The 19,510-nt window shown below is 45.5% G+C and overlaps 1 protein-coding gene across 6 annotated transcripts in view; it reads left to right on the top strand.

Moving 5' to 3' along the window:
- The window catches only part of RUSC2 (RUN and SH3 domain containing 2), a 109,422-nt gene extending 90,222 nt beyond the window's left edge, over positions 1 to 19,200 (top strand). For 4 of the 6 annotated variants that reach the window (XM_089653335.1, XM_089653334.1, XM_089653332.1 and 1 more), the window contains 2 exons: positions 9,371 to 9,529; positions 11,040 to 19,200. In XM_089653335.1, the coding sequence (XP_089509461.1) occupies positions 9,371 to 9,529; positions 11,040 to 11,196 (316 nt within the window). In that variant the 3' untranslated portion in view covers positions 11,197 to 19,200. The remainder of the gene's footprint in view (positions 1 to 9,370; positions 9,530 to 11,039) is intronic. The other 2 variants (XR_016306311.1, XR_016306312.1) reach the window with 2 other exon arrangements.
- The last annotated feature ends 310 nt before the right edge of the window (positions 19,201 to 19,510 follow it).

The raw sequence follows: 19,510 nt of genomic DNA, 5'->3' as shown, positions 1-19,510 counted from the left end.
AATGGGGATGGTAAAAGTGTGGCTCAGTTGCACATTTTTAATGTCCCTCAAACACAAGTGTAAGAACTAAGAGGAAGCATCTCACTGTGCTTATGTCATGGTCATCCTTATCATGATGATGTCACTCAGTATAGAAGGTTCTGTATGTCTGTCTGTGCCTCAGAAAACAGAAATCGTGAGCTTGCCTGTGTACCTGGCTCCCATCACTGCCTGTGCACCTGGCTCCCATCACTGCCTGTGCACCTGGCTCCCATCACTGCCTGTGCACCTGGCTCCCATCGCTGCCTGTGCACCTGGCTCCCATCGCTGCCTGTGCACCTGGCTCCCAACACTGCCCATGTACCTGGCTCCCATCGCTGCCCGTGCACCTGGCTCCCATCGCTGCCCGTGCACCTGGCTCCCATTGCTGCATGTGCACCTGGCTCCCATTGCTGCATGTGCACCTGGCTCCCATCGCTGCCCGTGTACCTGGCTCTCATCGCTGCCCGTGTACCTGGCTCCCATCGCTGCCCATGCACCTGGCTCCCATCGCTGCCCGTGCACCTGGCTCCCATCGCTGCCCGTGCACCTGGCTCCCATCGCTGCCTGTGTACCTGGCTCCCATCGCTGCCCGTGTACCTGGCTCCCATCGCTGCCCGTGCACCTGGCTCCCATCGCTGCATGTGCACCTGGCTCCCATCGCTGCCTGTGCACCTGGCTCCCATCACTGCCCGTGTACCTGGCTCCCATCGCTGCCCGTGCACCTGGCTCCCATCGCTGCCTGTGTACCTGGCCCCCAACGCTGCCTGTGCAGATGACTCCCATCGCTGCCTGTGTACCTGGCTCCCATTGCTGCCCGTGTACCTGGCTCCCATCGCTGCCTGTGCACCTGGCTCCCATCGCTGCCTGTGCACCTGGCTCCCATTGCTGCCTGTGCCCTCGGCCACCTGTCACTTCGCCTCCCACCGCCGGCCTACAGCCTCCCCTTCTTCCCTCCTCAGTGGAGGAAGGGATAATCACTCCGCCAGTGAAAGGCTGCAACCGTCCGGCCGCCACTGATTAGCATTGCAAAATGCAGCGTGGCTTTAGCCGCCTGCGCCCAAAATAAAAAATAAATGTCCTTCTCTGCTCCTCACCTCCTGGGCCCCTCTGGTGAAGTGATAGGGCCCAGGGAAAATATAATCAATGTTACAGCAGGGCTGGCTGTACTGCCCTCTCAGCAGCCCTGGCTGTGGCTGGGTCCTAGGCAGTTGCCTAGTTTGCCTAGTGGTACCACCGGCCCTGCATAGAAACCCATTGAGCTTTTACGGCTTTCCAGGGCTCCATTAAAGAAATTTCCCCTCACTTCCTGTCATGGTGACAACTGCTTCAGAGGACAAGAAGTGAAGGAAAACCTGCAACAGCTCCACAGAAAGCACAATATGAAAAATCTGACACTGTCTCTAGCCTTCCCTTACTCCAGTGTTTCTCAACTCCAGTCCTCATGGACCCCCAACAGGTCATGTTTTCAGGATTTCCCTCAGATGAAACAGCTGTGGTAATTACTAAGACAGTGAAACTGATCGAATCACCTGTGCAAAATAATGGAAATCCTGAAAACATGACCTGTTGGGGGTCCATGAGGACTGGAATTGAGAAACACTGCCTTACTCCAATGAAAATAATATATATATATTGTGGAGAAAAAAGTATTTCATCCCCTGCAGATCATAGGTGTATTTTAAATGGTAGAGACAGAATATCAACCAAAAATCCAGAAAAGAACACGATACAAATGTTATAAATTTGAGTTGCAGTTCAGTGAGTAAAATAAGTATTTGATCCCCTACCAAGCAACAATGATTCTGGCTCCCACAGACTGGCTATGTGCTCATGTGGTACACAGATTAGTCCTGTCAATTTAAGGACTCTCAATCTAACGACAACCAGGGGCGGACTGACCGTTTGGAAACTCGGGCACTGCCCGAGGGCCCGGGGTCAGTAGGGGGCCCCATGAGATGCCCCTTGTACCTTTTTCATAGGCTTTTGAGTTTGGGGAAGGACACAGGGGCCCCCTGATCCCCTATTGCCAGGGGGCCCCATGAGTTGTCAGTCCGTCCCTGATGACAACTCGTTATGTGTATAAAAGACACCTGTCCACAGAATCTCTTTCTTCTATTCAAACCTCACCATCATCTACAAGAGCAGTCAAAGGACTTCCGGGACAAGATTGTAGACCTGCACAAGGCTGGAATGGGCTAAAAGACCATCAGCAAGAAGCTTGCTGAGAAGGTGACAACTGTTGGAGCCATTATTCCCAAATGGAAGAAATACAAAATAACCATCAATCACCCTCCTCGGTCTGGAGCTCCATGCAAGATTTCACCTCATGGGGTAAGGATGACCATGAGAAAAGTGAGGGATCAGCCCAGAACTACATGGGAGGAGCTTGCAAATGAACTCAAGGGACCACAGTCACCAAACAAACCATTTGTAACACAATCCACCACCATTGATTGATCCCCCCCTCACAAGGAGGCACATGTACAGACCCGTCTGAAGTTTGCCAGTGATTCAGAGGATTGGGAGAAAATGCTGTGGTTAGGTGAGACCAAAATTGAGCTCTTTGGCATTAACTGGACTCGCCATGTTTGGAGAAAGAAAAATGCTGACTATGACCCTAAGAACACCATCCCTACAGTCCAGCGCGGAGGTGGAAACATTATGCTTTGGGGCTGTTTCTCTGCTAAAGCTACAGATCGACTTTGCCTCATTGAGGGGTCAACAGGTGAGGCCATGTATTTTACATTTTGGATGAGAACCTTCTTCCCACAGCCAGACCACTGAAGATGGGTTGTGGATGGGTCTTCCAGCATGACAATGGCCCAAAGATACTGCCAAGGCAACAAAATAGTAGCTCAAGAAAAAGCACATTAGGCCATGGAGTTGCCTAGCCAGTCTCCAGACTTCAATCCCATAGAAAATTTATGGAGGAAACCGAAACTTTGAGTTGCCAAGCGACAGCCAAGAAACCTTAAGGATTTAGAGAAGATCTGTAAAGAAGAGTGGACCGAAACCCTCCTGAGATATGTGCAAACCTGGGAACCAACTACAAGAAACATCTTACCTCTGTGCTCACCAACAAGGGTTCCTCCGCCAACTACAAGAAACGTCTCACCTCTGTGCTCACCAACAAGGGTTCCTCCACCAACTACAAGAAACGTCTCACCTCTGTGCTCACCAACAAGGGTTCCTCCGCCAACTACAAGAAACGTCTCACCTCTGTGCTCGCCAACAAGGGTTCCTCCGCCAACTACAAGAAACGTCTTACCTCTGTGCTCGCCAACAAGGGTTCCTCCGCCAACTTCAAGAAACGTCTCACCTCTGTGCTCGCCAACAAGGGTTCCTCCACCAACTACAAGAAACGTCTTACCTCTGTGCTCGCCAACAAGGGTTCCTCCACCAACTACAAGAAACGTCTCACCTCTGTGCTCGCCAACAAGGGTTCCTCCACCAACTACAAGAAACGTCTCACCTCTGTGCTCGCCAACAAGGGTTCCTCCACCAACTACAAGAAACGTCTTACCTCTGTGTTCGCCAACAAGGGTTCCTCCACCAACTACAAGAAACATCTCACCTCTGTGCTCGCCAACAAGGGTTCCTCCACCAACTACAAGAAACGTCTCACCTCTGTGCTCGCCAACAAGGGTTCCTCCGCCAACTACAAGAAACGTCTCACCTCTGTGCTCGCCAACAAGGGTTCCCCCGCCAACTACAAGAAACGTCTCACCTCTGTGCTCGCCAACAAGGGTTCCTCCGCCAACTACAAGAAACGTCTCACCTCTGTGCTCGCCAACAAGGGTTCCTCCGCCAACTACAAGAAACGTCTCACCTCTATGCTCGCCAACAAGGGTTCCTCCGCCAACTACAAGAAACGTCTCACCTCTGTGCTCGCCAACAAGGGTTCCTCCGCCAACTACAAGAAACGTCTCACCTCTGTGCTCGCCAACAAGGGTTCCTCCGCCAACTACAAGAAACGTCTCACCTCTGTGCTCGCCAACAAGGGTTCCTCCACCAACTACAAGAAACGTCTCACCTCTGTGCTCGCCAACAAGGGTTCCTCCGCCAACTACAAGAAACGTCTCACCTCTGTGCTCGCCAACAAGGGTTCCTCCGCCAACTACAAGAAACGTCTCACCTCTGTGCTCGCCAACAAGGGTTCCTCCGCCAACTACAAGAAACGTCTCACCTCTGTGCTCGCCAACAAGGGTTCCTCCGCCAACTACAAGAAACGTCTCACCTCTGTGCTCGCCAACAAGGGTTCCTCCACCAACTACAAGAAACGTCTCACCTCTGTGCTCGCCAACAAGGGTTCCTCCACCAACTACAAGAAACGTCTCACCTCTGTGCTCGCCAACAAGGGTTCCTCCACAAACTACGAAGTCATGTTTTGCTTGGGGATCAAATACTTACTTTATTCATTGAACTGCAACTCAATTTATAACATTTGTATTGAGTTTTTTCTGGATTTTTGGTTGATATTCCGTCTCTATCATTTAGCATACACCTATGATAAAAATTATAGATCCTTCATTTCTTTGTAAGTGGACAAACTTACAAAATCTGCAGGGGAATCGAATAAATATTTTCCCCACTATATAGTGGTGGTAAATGGTAATGGATACCTCCTGATTTTTTTGTTATTATCAAAGGAAAACTGGTTCAAAATAGTAAAAAAATATTTTTTTTTACATTTAGCTGTACATTTTTTGCTACTACCATAACCTACCACCAAAGAACAACCCCAGATATATTCTCCTGCTCCTGACGATTGTATATACAGTATTTCTATATTGGCACAGTGGCTTAGTAGTTAGCACGTCTGCCTTGCAGTAATTGGGTCATGGATTTGATTCCCGACCATTGCGCTTCCTGCAGGGAGTTTGCATGTTCTCCCTGTGCTTGCATGGGTTTCCTCCGGGTACTCCGGTTTCCTCCCACACTCCAAAGACATGCTGGTAGGTTAATTGGCTCCTGTCCAGTCCTGTGCTAGTTTCATCCCTGGCCATGCGGGATCTCCTGCATTGTGGGGGTTGGGGAAAGACCTGGCAACCTACCCTGTAAAATAATTGCTAAGAGAATTCATGGAAAAAGTCGCTTATGAGTGCAATCGCCAAGGGTTGGATACGACTGAACGGATATATATAATGGACATTAAGCCCTTTCCGTCAAGTATACGCAAATATACGGCCCCAATGGATTGGGCTTTTTTCCATGGGAACACATATTTGTGTATCCGTCTTTGTGCTGGACGGTGTGTTCTGGGGTCTCGCCGATTCCAAGTCACCTGATTGGCTATCATATGATTAGTCACTGGGAAGCCCGCCCCCCTGTTTTCTCTCTTTGAATGGAGAGAGAGAGAAAAAAATATTTAAAAAAATTTAAAGAAAAAAAACACAGAACAATGTTTAATCTAGGTCAGTGCCAGGGTTAGTGTTTGGGTCAGGGTCAGGGTCAAAACTCAAGGTCAGTGCATGTATGTGTGTATGTATATATATATATATATATATATATATATATTTTAGTTACTATCAGTGTCAGCATCAGTGTGTTTTAGGCAAGATAAATAAAAAAAAAAGCAAAATACGCACTATGGTTTCTGGGCCGTACTATAGGTACAAACAGGGGCGGACTGACCATTTGGAGACTCGGGCACTGCCCGAGGGCCCAGGGTCAGTAGGGGGCCCCATGAGATGCCCCTGTTACCTTTTTCATAGGCTTTTTTGAGTTTGGGCAAGGACACAGGGGCCCCATGATCCCTTATTGCCCGGGGGCCCCATGAGTTGTCAGTCCGCCCCTGGGTACAAACAAATAACATAGACATACAGTATGTGGTATGGCTGCAATCGTCAGGAGCAGTAGAATATATTTGGGGTTGTTCTTTGGTGGTAGGTTATGGTAGTAGCAAGAAATGTACAGCTAAATGTAAAAAAATATATTTTTTTACTATTTTGAACCAGTTTTCCTTTGATAATAAAAAAAAAATCAGGAGGTATCCATTACCATTTACCACCAAATGAAAGCCCAATTTGTTCTGAAAAAAAAACCCACTGGATAATCCACCCGGATGTACAAAGTAGTTGTGATGATCTGTACGGTTTTACTAACACAGGTCAAAGTTGCAAAATTGTGCTTAGGCATTAACATTTGTTTTACCCTTAGGCGTGAAGGGGTTAATTTCTCAGTGGACTGACCCTTTAGGGACTGTTTAGATTCATGTGTTGTAATTTGCTGTAAAACTTGAATCTCACTGCAAAGCATGGATCTGTCTGCAGTGTGTTGCAGTGGAGATCATTATGAATGGCATCTCTATAGTAATGTCCAACGCACCGCAGCACACCATAGCGTCCCCTACTGGACTACAGAACTCTCCCACTCTTCTGTAGTTCATCAGGGAGGAACTCGGCAGGCTGATAACACTGTTTGGGATTTCAGTGCAGCAGAGCCAGAGTTGTCGGCTCTCTACAGGAAGTTAGGATCTCACTGGATTTCTGGCAGGATTAACAGTTATAGTTCTGCAATTGCAGTATTTTTGCAGTTATAGTTCTGCAATTGCAGGGATAAACACAGAGAAATGAGCATGCATTGCCGAGATGTACTGCTTATGTGTTTTTTAAATACAGATCTGATGTATTGCAGCAATATACAGAGGACATTGAATCATCCACTTCTGTTTCATAAAAACCTACCATTGAATATCCCCCCTCCCCCATGCCAGTTGCCCAGGAAAACCAGCATCTCTTCTTCCGGGGCCAGTGCTCCCCTCACTCCACTCTGCTGCCCAGCCCTGGTGCCCAGGAAAACCAGCCTCCCTTCTTCTGGGAGGTGGTGCTCCCCTCACTCAACTCTGACGCACAGCCCCGGTGCCCAAGAAAACCAGCCTCCATCCTCTGGGGCCAGCGCTCCCCTCACTCTGCTCTGCCATCCAGCCCCGGTGCCCAAGAAAACCAGCATCCCTTCTTCTGGGACCAGTGCTCCCCTCACTCCACTCTGCTGCCCAGCCCTGGTTCCCAGGAAAACCACCATCCCTTCTTTTGGGGCCGGCACTCCCCTCACTCCGCTCTGCTGTCCAGCCCCGGTGCCCAGGAACACCAGCGTCCCTTCTTCCGGGGACCGGCGCTCCCCTGAATCCACTCTGCCGCCCTACCCCGTTGCCCAGGAAAACCAGCATCCCTTCTTCCGGGGGCTGGTGCTCCCCTTACTCTGCTCTGCTGCCCAGCCCCGGTGCCCAGGAAAACCAACATCCCTTCTTCTGGGGGCTGGCAGTCCTCTCATTCCGCTCTGCTGCCCAGTCCTGTTGCCCAGGAGAAGCAGCATCTCTTCTTCTTGGGGATGGCACTACTCCCCCGAAAAATGCCGCCTCAAGGCCAACGCCTTGTTTGCCTCGTGTCAAATGTGCCCCTGACTATGACTCTAACATGGCAGTAGTGCTGTACAACAACTAACTGGTCCATTCACACCACACTGTATCCTACAGAAGCTCATACTTTTTGACAGAAAGGGTGTCTCCAAATGTGTGGCCAGGGGGAGGTTAAACTAGGGGGTTGAGCTGTGGTTATAGCGCTCCCTCCAAACCGTATTTTGCATTTGAGGTGGGTGTTATCACCGCCAAATGCAACCAATGCAATTCTATGGTACTGTGCCACAACCGCCTTGCAATTACTGGGTTAAACCAGCTGGTGAGGAAACAACATATTGCCTCCCCGCCGCCTGGCAAACACCTCCAAAAAGCAATCCATCGCAGATTGCTTTTCAGACGAGTGGCAATGGCCACACACATGAATAAGCCTTAATACAAACACATAAAGAACGTTGAGATGGAAGCCAGTCATTCGTATACCCTCTCTGTTGGGGTCCCTCAAGGCTCTGTCCTTGGGCCCCTTCTCTTCTCCATCTACACCTCCTCCCTTGGCCAACTCATACACTCTCACGGCTTCAACTACCACCTCTATGCCGACGACACACAAATCTATCTCTCAACCCCCCACCTCACCCCCTCGGTCTCTGCCCAAATCACACACCTACTGAGCGACATATCAGATTGGATGTCGCTCCACTTCCTTAAACTGAATCTCTCCAAAACCGAGTTTCTTGTCTTCCCCCCAGCCCGGACCCCACCCCCCATTGACTTCTACATCACATCCAACAACGCCACCATAAAACCCGCCCCGCAGGCCAGAGTACTTGGTGTCATTCTGGACTCCAACCTATCCTTCCAGCCCCAAGTCCAATCTTTAACAAACTCATGCAGACTCCAACTCCGCAACATCGCCAAAATCCGCACGTTCCTAACCCCAGAAACCACTAAACAGCTCATCCACTCCCTCATCATATCACGACTCGACTACTGCAACTCTCTCCTCACTGGCCTGCCTCGCCGCTGGCTATCCCCGCTTCAGTCCATCCTGAATACGGCTGCCAGACTCATTCACCTTTCCAACCGCTCCATCTCCGCCACCCCCCTCTGCCAATCCCTCCACTGGCTTCCGATTGCGCAACGGATCAAATTTAAAATCCTAACACTGACGTACAAAGCCGTCCACCATACTGCCCCGAACTACATCACTGACCTAATATCCAAGTACCACCCAACACGCACACTCCGCTCCTCACAAAACCTCCTTCTCTCTAGTTCCCTGGTCTCCTCCTCCCATGCCCGCCTCCAGGACTTCTCCAGGGTGTCACCCGTCCTCTGGAACTCCCTTCCACAACCCATCAGATTATCACCTACTCTCCTCTCCTTTAGGCGTACCCTGAAAACCCATCTCTTCAGGGAAGCCTACCTCACCCCCTGCTAACTTGCCGACCTCCTCCACTCTTCCTACCACTCCATCCCCCACAGCTATCTCCTCCTGTGCCACCATCCCCTCCCTCCTAGATTGTAAGCTCCAAGGAGCAGGGCCCTCAATCCCCTCATGTTTTGCATTGTATTGGTATTGTTCTGTCACATGTTCTGTCCCCCTTTGTAATGTACAGAGCTGAGCGAACTATTGGCGCTTTATAAATACTGTATAATAATAATAATAATAATAATACTTTTGGATGGAAACCCCCATAAATATGGGGAGGCCATGCAAGCCTCATACTTAGTATATCCCTGGGATGAACTAGAATGAACTAAATCCCCAGCGCTGCAAGAGGCAGCCACCATGGGCTTTCTAGGTTACAATACAGGGAATCTGCATGTCCTCCATTCCACGGTCTATATTTGTATTTCCTATCCTGTATATTGTCTCGCATTCTTTTGTATCAGAAGGCCCCAAGCTACCAGCACGTTGTTATCTGCCCTTGAAGAGGCATGAATATTTTATGAGCCCCCACTCAGTGCAGTGTGGTTCTTCCTCTGCCGCAGGTTGCCCTCGGGCTGGCTCAGCCTGGATAAGTCGATGTTCCAGATGGTGGCACAGACCGTGAGCGCAGGGCTCTGGGGAGAAGCAGCCCCGGAGAAGGAGGCCATGGCAGGATCAGACGCTGGAGCTCTGTCCCTCTCTCCATCTTCCCAGAATATTCGGTAAGCAGCCAAACAGGACCTTACAAACTTCATTTTTCACAGCTACACTTCGGGGGTCTAGTAAAAAAAAAAATAATTGGACGAATATAACAAGCGCTCACTCATGACAAATTCTGACCCGTGAGTTCCAATGAGTGTTGGTGCCATCTAGGGGCCGTAATGCTGTGTTTTTCCTGAAATATCCTAATCAGTACAAATACAGCATCATGGCCACTAGATAGCGCTGCCAGTTATTGGAAATCACTATATTATAGCAGTTCCCTGTGAATGAATCTGTGAATGGATGATGCAGCTGTGTGAATACAGCCACATACAGCCATGCCAAATTCAAAAACCTACAGAAACACCCTATGATTAAGGTAGGAGTGGGGGTAGCGTGTGTGTGCGTGGGGGAGGGGGGGGGTCGGTAGAATGGCACCATGTTTTATGACATCCATCTGGCACCTTCCAGAGAAGTTGGGGGGGGTCAGTAGAATGGCACCATGTTTCATAACATCCATCTGGCACCTTCTAGAGAAAGCGGGGGGGGGGGCTCAGTAGAATGGCACCATGTTTCATAACATCCATCTGGCACCTTCCAAAGAGGGTGGGGGGGTCAGTAGAATGCCACCATGTTTCATAACATCCATCTGGCACCTTCTAGAGAGGGGGGGGTCAGTAGAATGGCACCATGTTTCATAACATCCATCTGGCACCTTCTAGAGAAGGTGTGGGGGGTCAGTAGAATGGCACCGTGTTTCATAACATCCATCTAGCACCTTCCAGAGAGGGGGGGGGTCAGTAGAATGGCACCGTGTTTCATAACATCCATCTAGCACCTTCCAGAGAAGGTGTGTGGGGGGGGGTCAGTAGAATGGCACCATGTTTCACAACATCACCTGGCACCTTCCAGAGACCTGGCTTGTGTTTGGGTTTCCTTTGTATGTGCAAAGATGGTGCTGTATGAGGTCCTGGTTCTTAAGGAACCTTACAGCACATGCACAGATGTGCCGCAGGTTGGTTTTGAAGTCCATGCCAGAATTCTAAAGATGACATTCGAAACTTCCGTATCTTTTCCCAAGGCCATATACAAACTTATCATAAAAGGCAAAATATGCCACTCTTTATGGTACAAAAATAAAATAATTAAAACATTACAACACAGCTGTCTTTTTAGCACATGCACAGTACAACACAATGCCCATGGTGGGATACCCAATTGTCCATGGTTAGATATTATGTTCCTCCAACATTGGTACAGACAAGGTCAAGCTCTATGAAAGAAAATAATATCTAACCATGGACAATTGGGTCTCCGGCAATGGACATTGTGTTGTACCGAGCATGTACTAATAAATAAAAAGAGCACTCCTCATTTGGGTAATGTTTTCTAAAGATGGAGGCACCCAAAGGGGGGGACGGGACAAATTAATGGGTACTGAAGTTCCTCTTTGAGGTCAAAAGCTCCAGCCTTCCTTAGTCAACCCTCATTTAGTTGACTAAAATGGTCTTTTTTTTTTTCTCTAATCAGACAGGTGAATTCCGTATGCCATCGCACAGAGCCGAAACAGCCAGACCTCAACTTTGTCTATGACGCACACTCTGACCGCCTGCAGTGTGGCCTCGGAAACCGGCACGGTTTGATGCCTCTAAAGTTTGTTACTCAGCCCGACAGAGTGGACTCCTAACAACCGCTGGGACTGTTTACTCGAGACACTTACAGATGGCGATCATGATGAAAACAGCATGAGGAACGCGCCAAGAGCTTTCTGGTTCTTCGGTTCGACTGGAGCATTCAAAGATGTTCATTGGCTTTTTTTTTTTTTCTTTTTTCTAACCTCTGCGAGGAAAATGGGAAGCATTACGATATGACGAGCGTGGCGGGGTCGGCCGCATTAATACAGTATTCTTTCTCCCTGCGCCCAAACCATCGTGCACGTGTGCTAGCCGTTTTATTGACGTGAGCTCTGCATGCAGACATCTTAGGAGAAAATGTGACTTCCCCAAACGCTTTCTTAGTCGGCGACCTGACTCTCCTTACTCTCGTGTACTTAGCACTTATATTTTCAAGTAACGCGTCGAAAAAAAAGTTCTAGAATTTTTTTTTTCTTTTTTAACCATCATTTGAGGAACATGAATAAGAAAAAAAGATCTGGACATTGACCCAAAGAACTTGCAATCTGTTACTTGGTTACCTGAAGCACAGGGCATGAAAATGACAGGATGTCACATGTAAATTCTGCTTCAAACTATGTTACAATGTTTCCATTCAGGAGCGAGATAGGCGGAATACATGGACTTCACCTGGAGGACGAGCCAATGAATGGCGTGAGGTCACTGGAAGTGTTAATGGGATGAAAGATAGAAAAACAGATTGAAGTGGTTGAGAAAGGCAGCCTATGTAGCTGAAAGTTTGTTGTGAGGAAAAAGTTGGCCAAAATGCGATTAGTTGTGTATGGATGGTTCAATTATGTAAAGTTGGTTGGTGGATTACCTAGATTTTCATTGGCCATTGTGCCATTTCCAAAAGCACCTTCAATGTTGAGTCTACATACTAATAAGAGAGTGGTTTTAAGCACAGCAACTGGACATAAATTCTTAGCAAAAGCTTCCAAGATCCTGAAAAAGAAACAGACATCTGTATTATTAATAAACAAAAAGATCTTCAGAGAGAGCATGACAGGAGTTGGGTTAGGGCCTTCAGGGCCTACAAGGTAAGGGTGATAGGAAATAAATACTTTGCAAAGGCCTCAACAATTAAAACAAATTGAGATGTGTCTGTACAATGGAAAATCAATGCTTAGTTAGATCATACATTTTACATTTGAACTTGAGATAAGGGGAAGGGTAGATTCTTGAGGGTTCCATGGACAGTGGTAGAAGATCTGTTTTTTGGTGGCTTAAAGTGTCTTGATATTCTGGTTGAAACCATAGAAAACTAAAGCTTAGGAAGATCATACATTGTGGATTAGAACTTGAGATAAGGGAAAGGGTAGGCTTTTGAGGGTTCCTTTGGTGAATGATCTGCTTTTCTATGGCTTAAAGTGTCTTGATATTCTGGTTAAAACCATAGAAAACTAAAGCTTAGGAAGATCATACATTGTGGATTAGAACTTGAGATAAGGGAAAGGGTAGGCTTTTGAGGGTTCCTCTGGTGAATGATTTGCTTTTCTATGGCTTAAAGTGTCTTGATATTCTGGTTGAAACCATAGAAAATTAAAGCTTAAGAAGACCATACATTGTGGATTAGAACTTGAGATAAGGGAAAGGGTAGGCTTTTGAGGGTTCCTCTGGTGAATGATTTGCTTTTCTATGGCTTAAAGTGTCTTGATATTCTGGTTGAAACCATAGAAAACTAAAGCTTAGGAAGATCATACATTGTGGATTAGAACTTGAGATAAGGGAAAGGGTAGGCTTTTGAGGGTTCCTTTGGTGAATGATCTGCTTTTCTATGGCTTAAAGTGTCTTGATATTCTGGTTAAAACCATAGAAAACTAAAGCTTAGGAAGATCATACATTGTGGATTAGAACTTGAGATAAGGGAAAGGGTAGACTTTTGAGGCTCCTTTGATAAGTGGTGAATGATCTGCTTTTCTATGGCTTAAAGTGTCTTGATATTCTGGTTGAAACCATAGAAAACTAAAGCTTAGGAAGATCATACATTGTGGATTAGAACTTGAGATAAGGGAAAGGGTAGACATTTGAGGTTCCTTTGATAATTGGTGAATGATCTGCTTTTCTATGGCTTAAAGTGTCCTGATATGTTGGTTGAAACCATAGAAAATCAAAGTTTAGGAAGATCATATGTTTTGGATTAGAACTTGAGATAAGGGAAAGGGTAGGCTTTTGAGGGTTCCTTTGATAAGTGGTGAATGATCTGCTTTTCTATGGCTTAAAGTGTCTTGATATTCTGGTTGAAACCATAGAAAACTAAAGCTTAAAAGATCTTATGTTGTGGATTAGAACTTGAGATAAGGAAAAGGGTAGGATTTTGAGGGTTTCATTGATAATTGGTGAATGATCTGCTTTTCTATGGCTTAAAGTGTCTTGATATTCTGGTTGAAACCATAAAAAACTAAAGCTTAGGAAGATCATACATTGTGGATTAGAACTTGAGATAAGGGAAAGGGTAGAGTCTTGAGGGTTCCATGGACAGTGGTAGAAGATCTGTTTTTTGGTGGCTTAAAGTGTCTTGATATTCTGGTTGAAACCATAGAAAACTAAAGCTTAGGAAGATCATACATTGTGGATTAGAACTTGAGATAAGGGAAAGGGTAGGCTTTTGAGGGTTCCTCTGGTGAATGATCTGCTTTTCTATGGCTTAAAGTGTCTTGATATTCTGGTTGAACCCATAGAAAACTAAAGCTTAGGAAGATCATGAATTGTGGATTAGAACTTGAGATAAGGGAAAGGGTAGACTTTTGAGGTTCCTTTGATAATTGGTGAATGATCTGCTTTTCTATGGCTTAAAGTGTCCTGATATGTTGGTTGAAACCATAGAAAATCAAAGCTTAGGAAGATCATACGTTTTGGATTAGAACTTGAGATAAGGGAAAGGGTAGGATTTTGAGGGTTTCATTGATAATTGGTGAATGATCTGCTTTTCTATGGCTTAAAGTGTCTTGATATTCTGGTTGAAACATTAGAAAACTAAAGCTTAGGAAGATCATACATTGTGGATTAGCACTTGAGATAAGGGAAAGGGTAGGCTTTTGAGGGTTCCTTTGATAATTGGTGAATGATCTGCTTTTCTATGGCTTAAGGTGTCCTGATATGTTGGTTGAGACCATAGAAAATTAAAGCTTAGGAAGATCATACGTTTTGGATTAGAACTTGAGATAAGGGAAAGGGTGTGATTTTGAGGGTTCCTTTAACAATTGGTGGATGATCTGCTTTTCTATGTCCTTAATTTTTTGGATATTTTGGTGGAAACTGGTGAGGTAGATCACTCCCTGACTTCTTTGACCTCTCTAGCACTTCAGTGGGGAAATCTCTTTGATTTCCCAGCTCTGTTCAACCTTCATGACAACCACAAGGGACTCTCAGCCTCCTGGCTGGATATTTGATCTATTTTTTAAATTTTTTTTATTAAAGTGAATACAACAGCGAAGAAAGGCTCCAAGGAGTTGAGAGTAGAACAAGATACCACATAAGGGAACCGTTGCCACTATATTACCAGTGGACATCTCAGCCCACCAGGGTCCATCCATGACTGAAATATCAGTTTTGTTTGGAGTAACCTTTTGATAAAAGAACAAATTTTGGAATCTGGGAGTTCATTTGAAGATTCAGCATATGGTGGGCTGACAATACCTTGCATGAAATAGTTTTTTTATTTTTTTTGCTCGTCGCTAGATTTAGACGCTAAATAATAATCCTGGAGGCAAACCTTGCTAAAAGTGCTCAAGTCTTGGACATTTTTGGCCTGGTCACTGCGATCTTGTATGAGGTTAATGAAAGAGCGATGGATAGCCGTATTATGGAGAATCATTACAACTATTTATGTAAAGCAGTTAATGATCAATGCACTCATTAAACTAATTACTGGACTGAATGTATATAAGCTACTAGACCCCTTACTCTATCCTGACGCTGTACACATGGCTGCACTTTTAATTTTGGGGAGATTTTGATCCCTGGAGCCTAAACCACTCTAATCCAATGGACAAAGAGAAAAAGGCCACAAGTATAGGTAGGGGTGGTGGGGGATAAAATGATTTTTTCGTGTCATGTCATAAGCCGCCTCACCTTCCACCAATGTAGTTTCTTGTACTGTTAAAAAGAACTGCACCATTTAGTATTTAAAGGGTCATTCCACCTAAAACAGATACTACGGTCAGCAGAGATTCCAGGTTGAATCATCCACCAGTTTTCTATGGAAGGCTCCAAGACGGGATTGATGCATCTGAACAGCCAGCTCCAGCTACCTACTTTGCCCATTACAAACTATCGTGGTTGGTTCTGTCACATTACAGACATTGGAACAGCAAGAGTGAGACTCCTTGGTAGTGCTGGCAGCTCTGGGAATCCAGGTGAAGATGTCTGGCTGCTGAAATCAGACTAAAATGAATATAGGAAAGCCATTGGGTGTTTTAGCCGATCTGCACCTCAAATATCAGTTTTGGGTGGGTGATCCTTCAAAACAAAAGCCTGAGTGAGAGCCTTAAGTGTTATGGGAGCTGTATATTATTATTTAGGTCTTGTGTGTATGTATGAGCTGTATATATAGTTCGGTCAGGGCAGTGTTTGTGCTGGTTGCTTGCACTGCTGTAAATAAGTTGATGGACTGGCAAAGGTTGGTTAAATGGGGGCTGCACTCTTGTAGATAAAATAGGGCACTGGCGGGATAAGGGGATCATGGGATAAGGGGGTCATGGGATAAGAGGGTCATGGGATAAGGGGGGTTCTATAGATAATAAAGGATTGCACAGCTCTAAAAATGTCTAAATTGCATTCTAAAACTAGGTTCAAAGTGGTGGTGCACAAAGGAGGTCTACAAAGCTGTGATTAAGACCTCTAGAATGGTTGATGGTGGATGTTGGTTGACTTAACCGTCTACTATACTACAGATGCTGTTATAGTGATGATTCCAATGAATAGCTTGGTTCATGTCTTCTTACACAAATTTCCCCCCCAGGGTTCAGAACAATTTTTAGGAGTACTCTTAAAAAAAAATACAACAAACAAAGAGAAGGACATTAAATAAATTGGTGTGGTAGGTAGGGGTTCTGGAGCACTGGATCTCCAGGAATCAGTTGTATTCCCCATGTTGTGGATCAAGTAAGGCAGCGGTCAAGTACAGAAGGGTTACTAAATGGTTCTTGGAACAAAGTATGAGATATTAGAAGAAAAGAGTCCAATTTAAATGTATTTCTCAGAACATCCAGTGGTAAGCTAACACTTACGGGGGGTCCCCCTCTTCATTGGGGGTTTAAAATAATCAAAACAGAACCGAGACTATAGAACATGGAATGACTAAGGATGGAATTTCTAAACCAACTACTGGAGTGTGTCCTATCTACCCCACTAACTGTATCTTATAATCATTAAATCTTCTTCAGTTTGGATTCTAATCCATTTGATGCTCTAAAGCCTGACAAAGAGGTTCACTTGGAGACCCCAGAACTTGTCCAATACATTACGTGTACAATAAATTTGATCTGGACACGCTTGGTTCTCTCTTTTTCCTATGTCCCAATAAGAAAAATAGTTGCAGGTTGTATATTCTTATAAGAAATCTTTGCCGGAATACAACATTTTATACACCCATCTTATATTATTGGATAGAAGTACCTGTGGACTGTACCATTTTAACAGCAGATTCTTCGGTTCCATGATTTTGAGATTCTCGGGTTATCTCCTCTTCAGCCAACGTGAGCTTGCATTCTTCGCATTTCTAATAATTTTTTTTTTAGATGTACAGAAAACACGTAGGTTCTGCATATGCCATTGACAAAAAGTGACAAGTATGTTGGGTAGGTGCAGCAAGGATTGACGGCAGTAAACACACAGAGTCTCGGGATGCAGGAAATTATGTATTGTTGAAGTCGTAAACGGTACAACAACCAGGCAGGGAAGACCACCCAACCGGAAATAGTCAGTAGAGCGTAGAGTCAGCAATGAGTAGGCCCAAACTTGAGACTGGGCCTGCCAAGGAGGGTGAACTGTGGTCTGGCCAGTCCAACCTAAAGGGGAGCTTTCTGATGCTGCAGACGTAGGCCCTGAGCTTTCCCTACTTCTGTGGAACCTTTCCCTACCACTAGTGCTGTTCCTGACAGATGGGTATACTTTCCCTACACTAGAATTTTTGCAAAAAGTGCACCAAAACACCCAAAACCCGGGGGGGGGGGGGGCAGGAACTGAGACTCTGCATGACCCAAGATGGCCACCAGGGTTGCCTGCATGCAGCGCAACCAACCAGAACATAGCTCCAGGGAACCAAGAAAATCCTAGAAAAACCCAGTTTCCTCTGACTTCCCCCTCCAGTTGCACTGCCGCTCCGGACAAGTGCCACCTACAGTGGAGAAAATAGACTGCACCTGCCTGCAAGTGGACAAAACCAATCATGCAAAACACTATGGGAAAAGAATACCCTATATAGTAACATGGTACAGTCCTTGGGTATCACCATCTGTAAACATAAAAAAGGTGTAGAAAGCGTTTGGTAAAGATATGTTGAAAGAAATACATACAGTATATCACTGGTAACCTACCATCACTTTTGGTATTGTCCTTGTTCATACGACAATTGTACTTTTAGCGTGTATCTTCAGACAAAACTGCATTTGTTTTGGATAGACAGTGAAAGACCAGAACTTCTTTCAACTTTTTTGTTGCTGTAACCTCCTTGGCAGATTTCTCCTCATTTCCTGGTGACTTGTGTCACCGGGGAAGGAAATAATGGGAATTCTTCCTAACGGAGATACATACAGATGTAAAATCTGACAGAGGTTCTAACTCTTCTCCATTCTATCCAAAATATCAAAAATGTTTTGAGTGAAATTTTGCTTTCGTTGGAAGAACGTAATTGTTGGGGTTACGAGGCCTACAACTCCTAAAAAGCTTGGAAGAACTGAATTGTTGGGGTTACAATGCCTACAACTCTTTAAAAGCTTGGAAGAACTGAATTGTTGGGGTTACGAGGCCTACAATCCTTAAAGACTTGGACAATAGATGTAGATGGAGAGGTCTGCACACCGGCATAAAACTGGATGTGATAGACTTTATGAAGCACCATCAAACGTTCTCTGCCCTTGATGTATGAGCCAGTCATATAAATTAAAGGCTGGGTAGTTTGGTGTAGTATGAACATGCCAGGAACCTCGTAGAAGCTTCACAAGTGGGCTGTGGTCTACCATGTACAAAGTCTAGTATGAAGTACAACATTATATCAGGAGTGGAAGTTCAGTTGTGGCTACATGTTTTGTACATATCCAGCTCAGTTGGCCATAGCAGTCTACAATGTGGTCTTCTACGTCCCCTTCCATGCTGCTTTGTGATTGGCTATGCTCCCCCAATGGCAGTTCAATAAAGTTTTGCAAACTTAAACTGGAGATGGATGGAAGTCTATTAAAGTAATTCAGTTATGAGGGAAGAAGCCATGTTGGAGATGAACCCATGCTCGTAAAAAAAACAGCCAATCAATTCCCTAGGGAAGAGTGACACCTCTGGCTCCATGGATTCCATACTATTCAACCTGTCTATCCATTCTCCAACCTTCTACCAAGGCCACTGCCATTTTGCACTGCTAAAGCCTGGTTTTATTGGTGAAGGGGCTATAGGGTTGATTGGCAATTGTGTAAGAAATGGCACCACCATGGCTCTTCGGTACTAGTGCTATGATTGGATGCATTCTGCTTAGTTTAGTTCAGCCTACTGAACGTAATGGCTACCTATTCTTGGTTCACATGCAGATGATGGACCACCCAATAAATTCCCACTCACATTCCTCACAATCCCCCTCCTTTGAAAAGGCCCTCAGTCATTTCCTGAAGGGCCCAAGTTCTGCCCAGGGTCGGGGAATGGGCCAATGCCTACATTTTTTCCGGTGTATGTACATCTGCTCTTGCTGGAATTAACCCTTGTCTGTTACATCAGCGCCTGTAACCTTGGTGTCTTATGCCATATATATGTATATTTATTGGTTTGTTTATTTATTACGCATATTAATAAAAAAAAGGTGCTGAATAGAAGCCGTTTGTATTTTTTTTCTTCCTTCTAACAGGTACAAAAAAAAAGGACAATTCATTGATCAATGATTTCTGGTATCACACGTTTGATGGAATAAAATGTAATACATAGCAACACGAGAGCATGTGACACCACAATTGTAATACAATAAGACTTTATATCTAGGGAGAAGTGAGGTCACCACTTAAAGAGACCCTGTGGCCAGGCCTTTTATTTTAGCAGAACATTTCCCATAAAACACATTCATACATGCCGCATGACGTTCGGGAGTAGTTTCTCTAATAGATTAATTCCTATGATCGTCAGCTCCAT

The sequence above is a fragment of the Staurois parvus genome, unplaced genomic scaffold (assembly GCF_062004578.1).
Source record: "Staurois parvus isolate SC_StPar_1 unplaced genomic scaffold, SC_StPar_1.0 ptg000706l, whole genome shotgun sequence".
Lineage (NCBI taxonomy): Eukaryota > Metazoa > Chordata > Amphibia > Anura > Ranidae > Staurois > Staurois parvus.
Note: the sequence above shows the minus strand (reverse complement) of the source record. Positions and strands in the feature narration are given on the sequence as shown.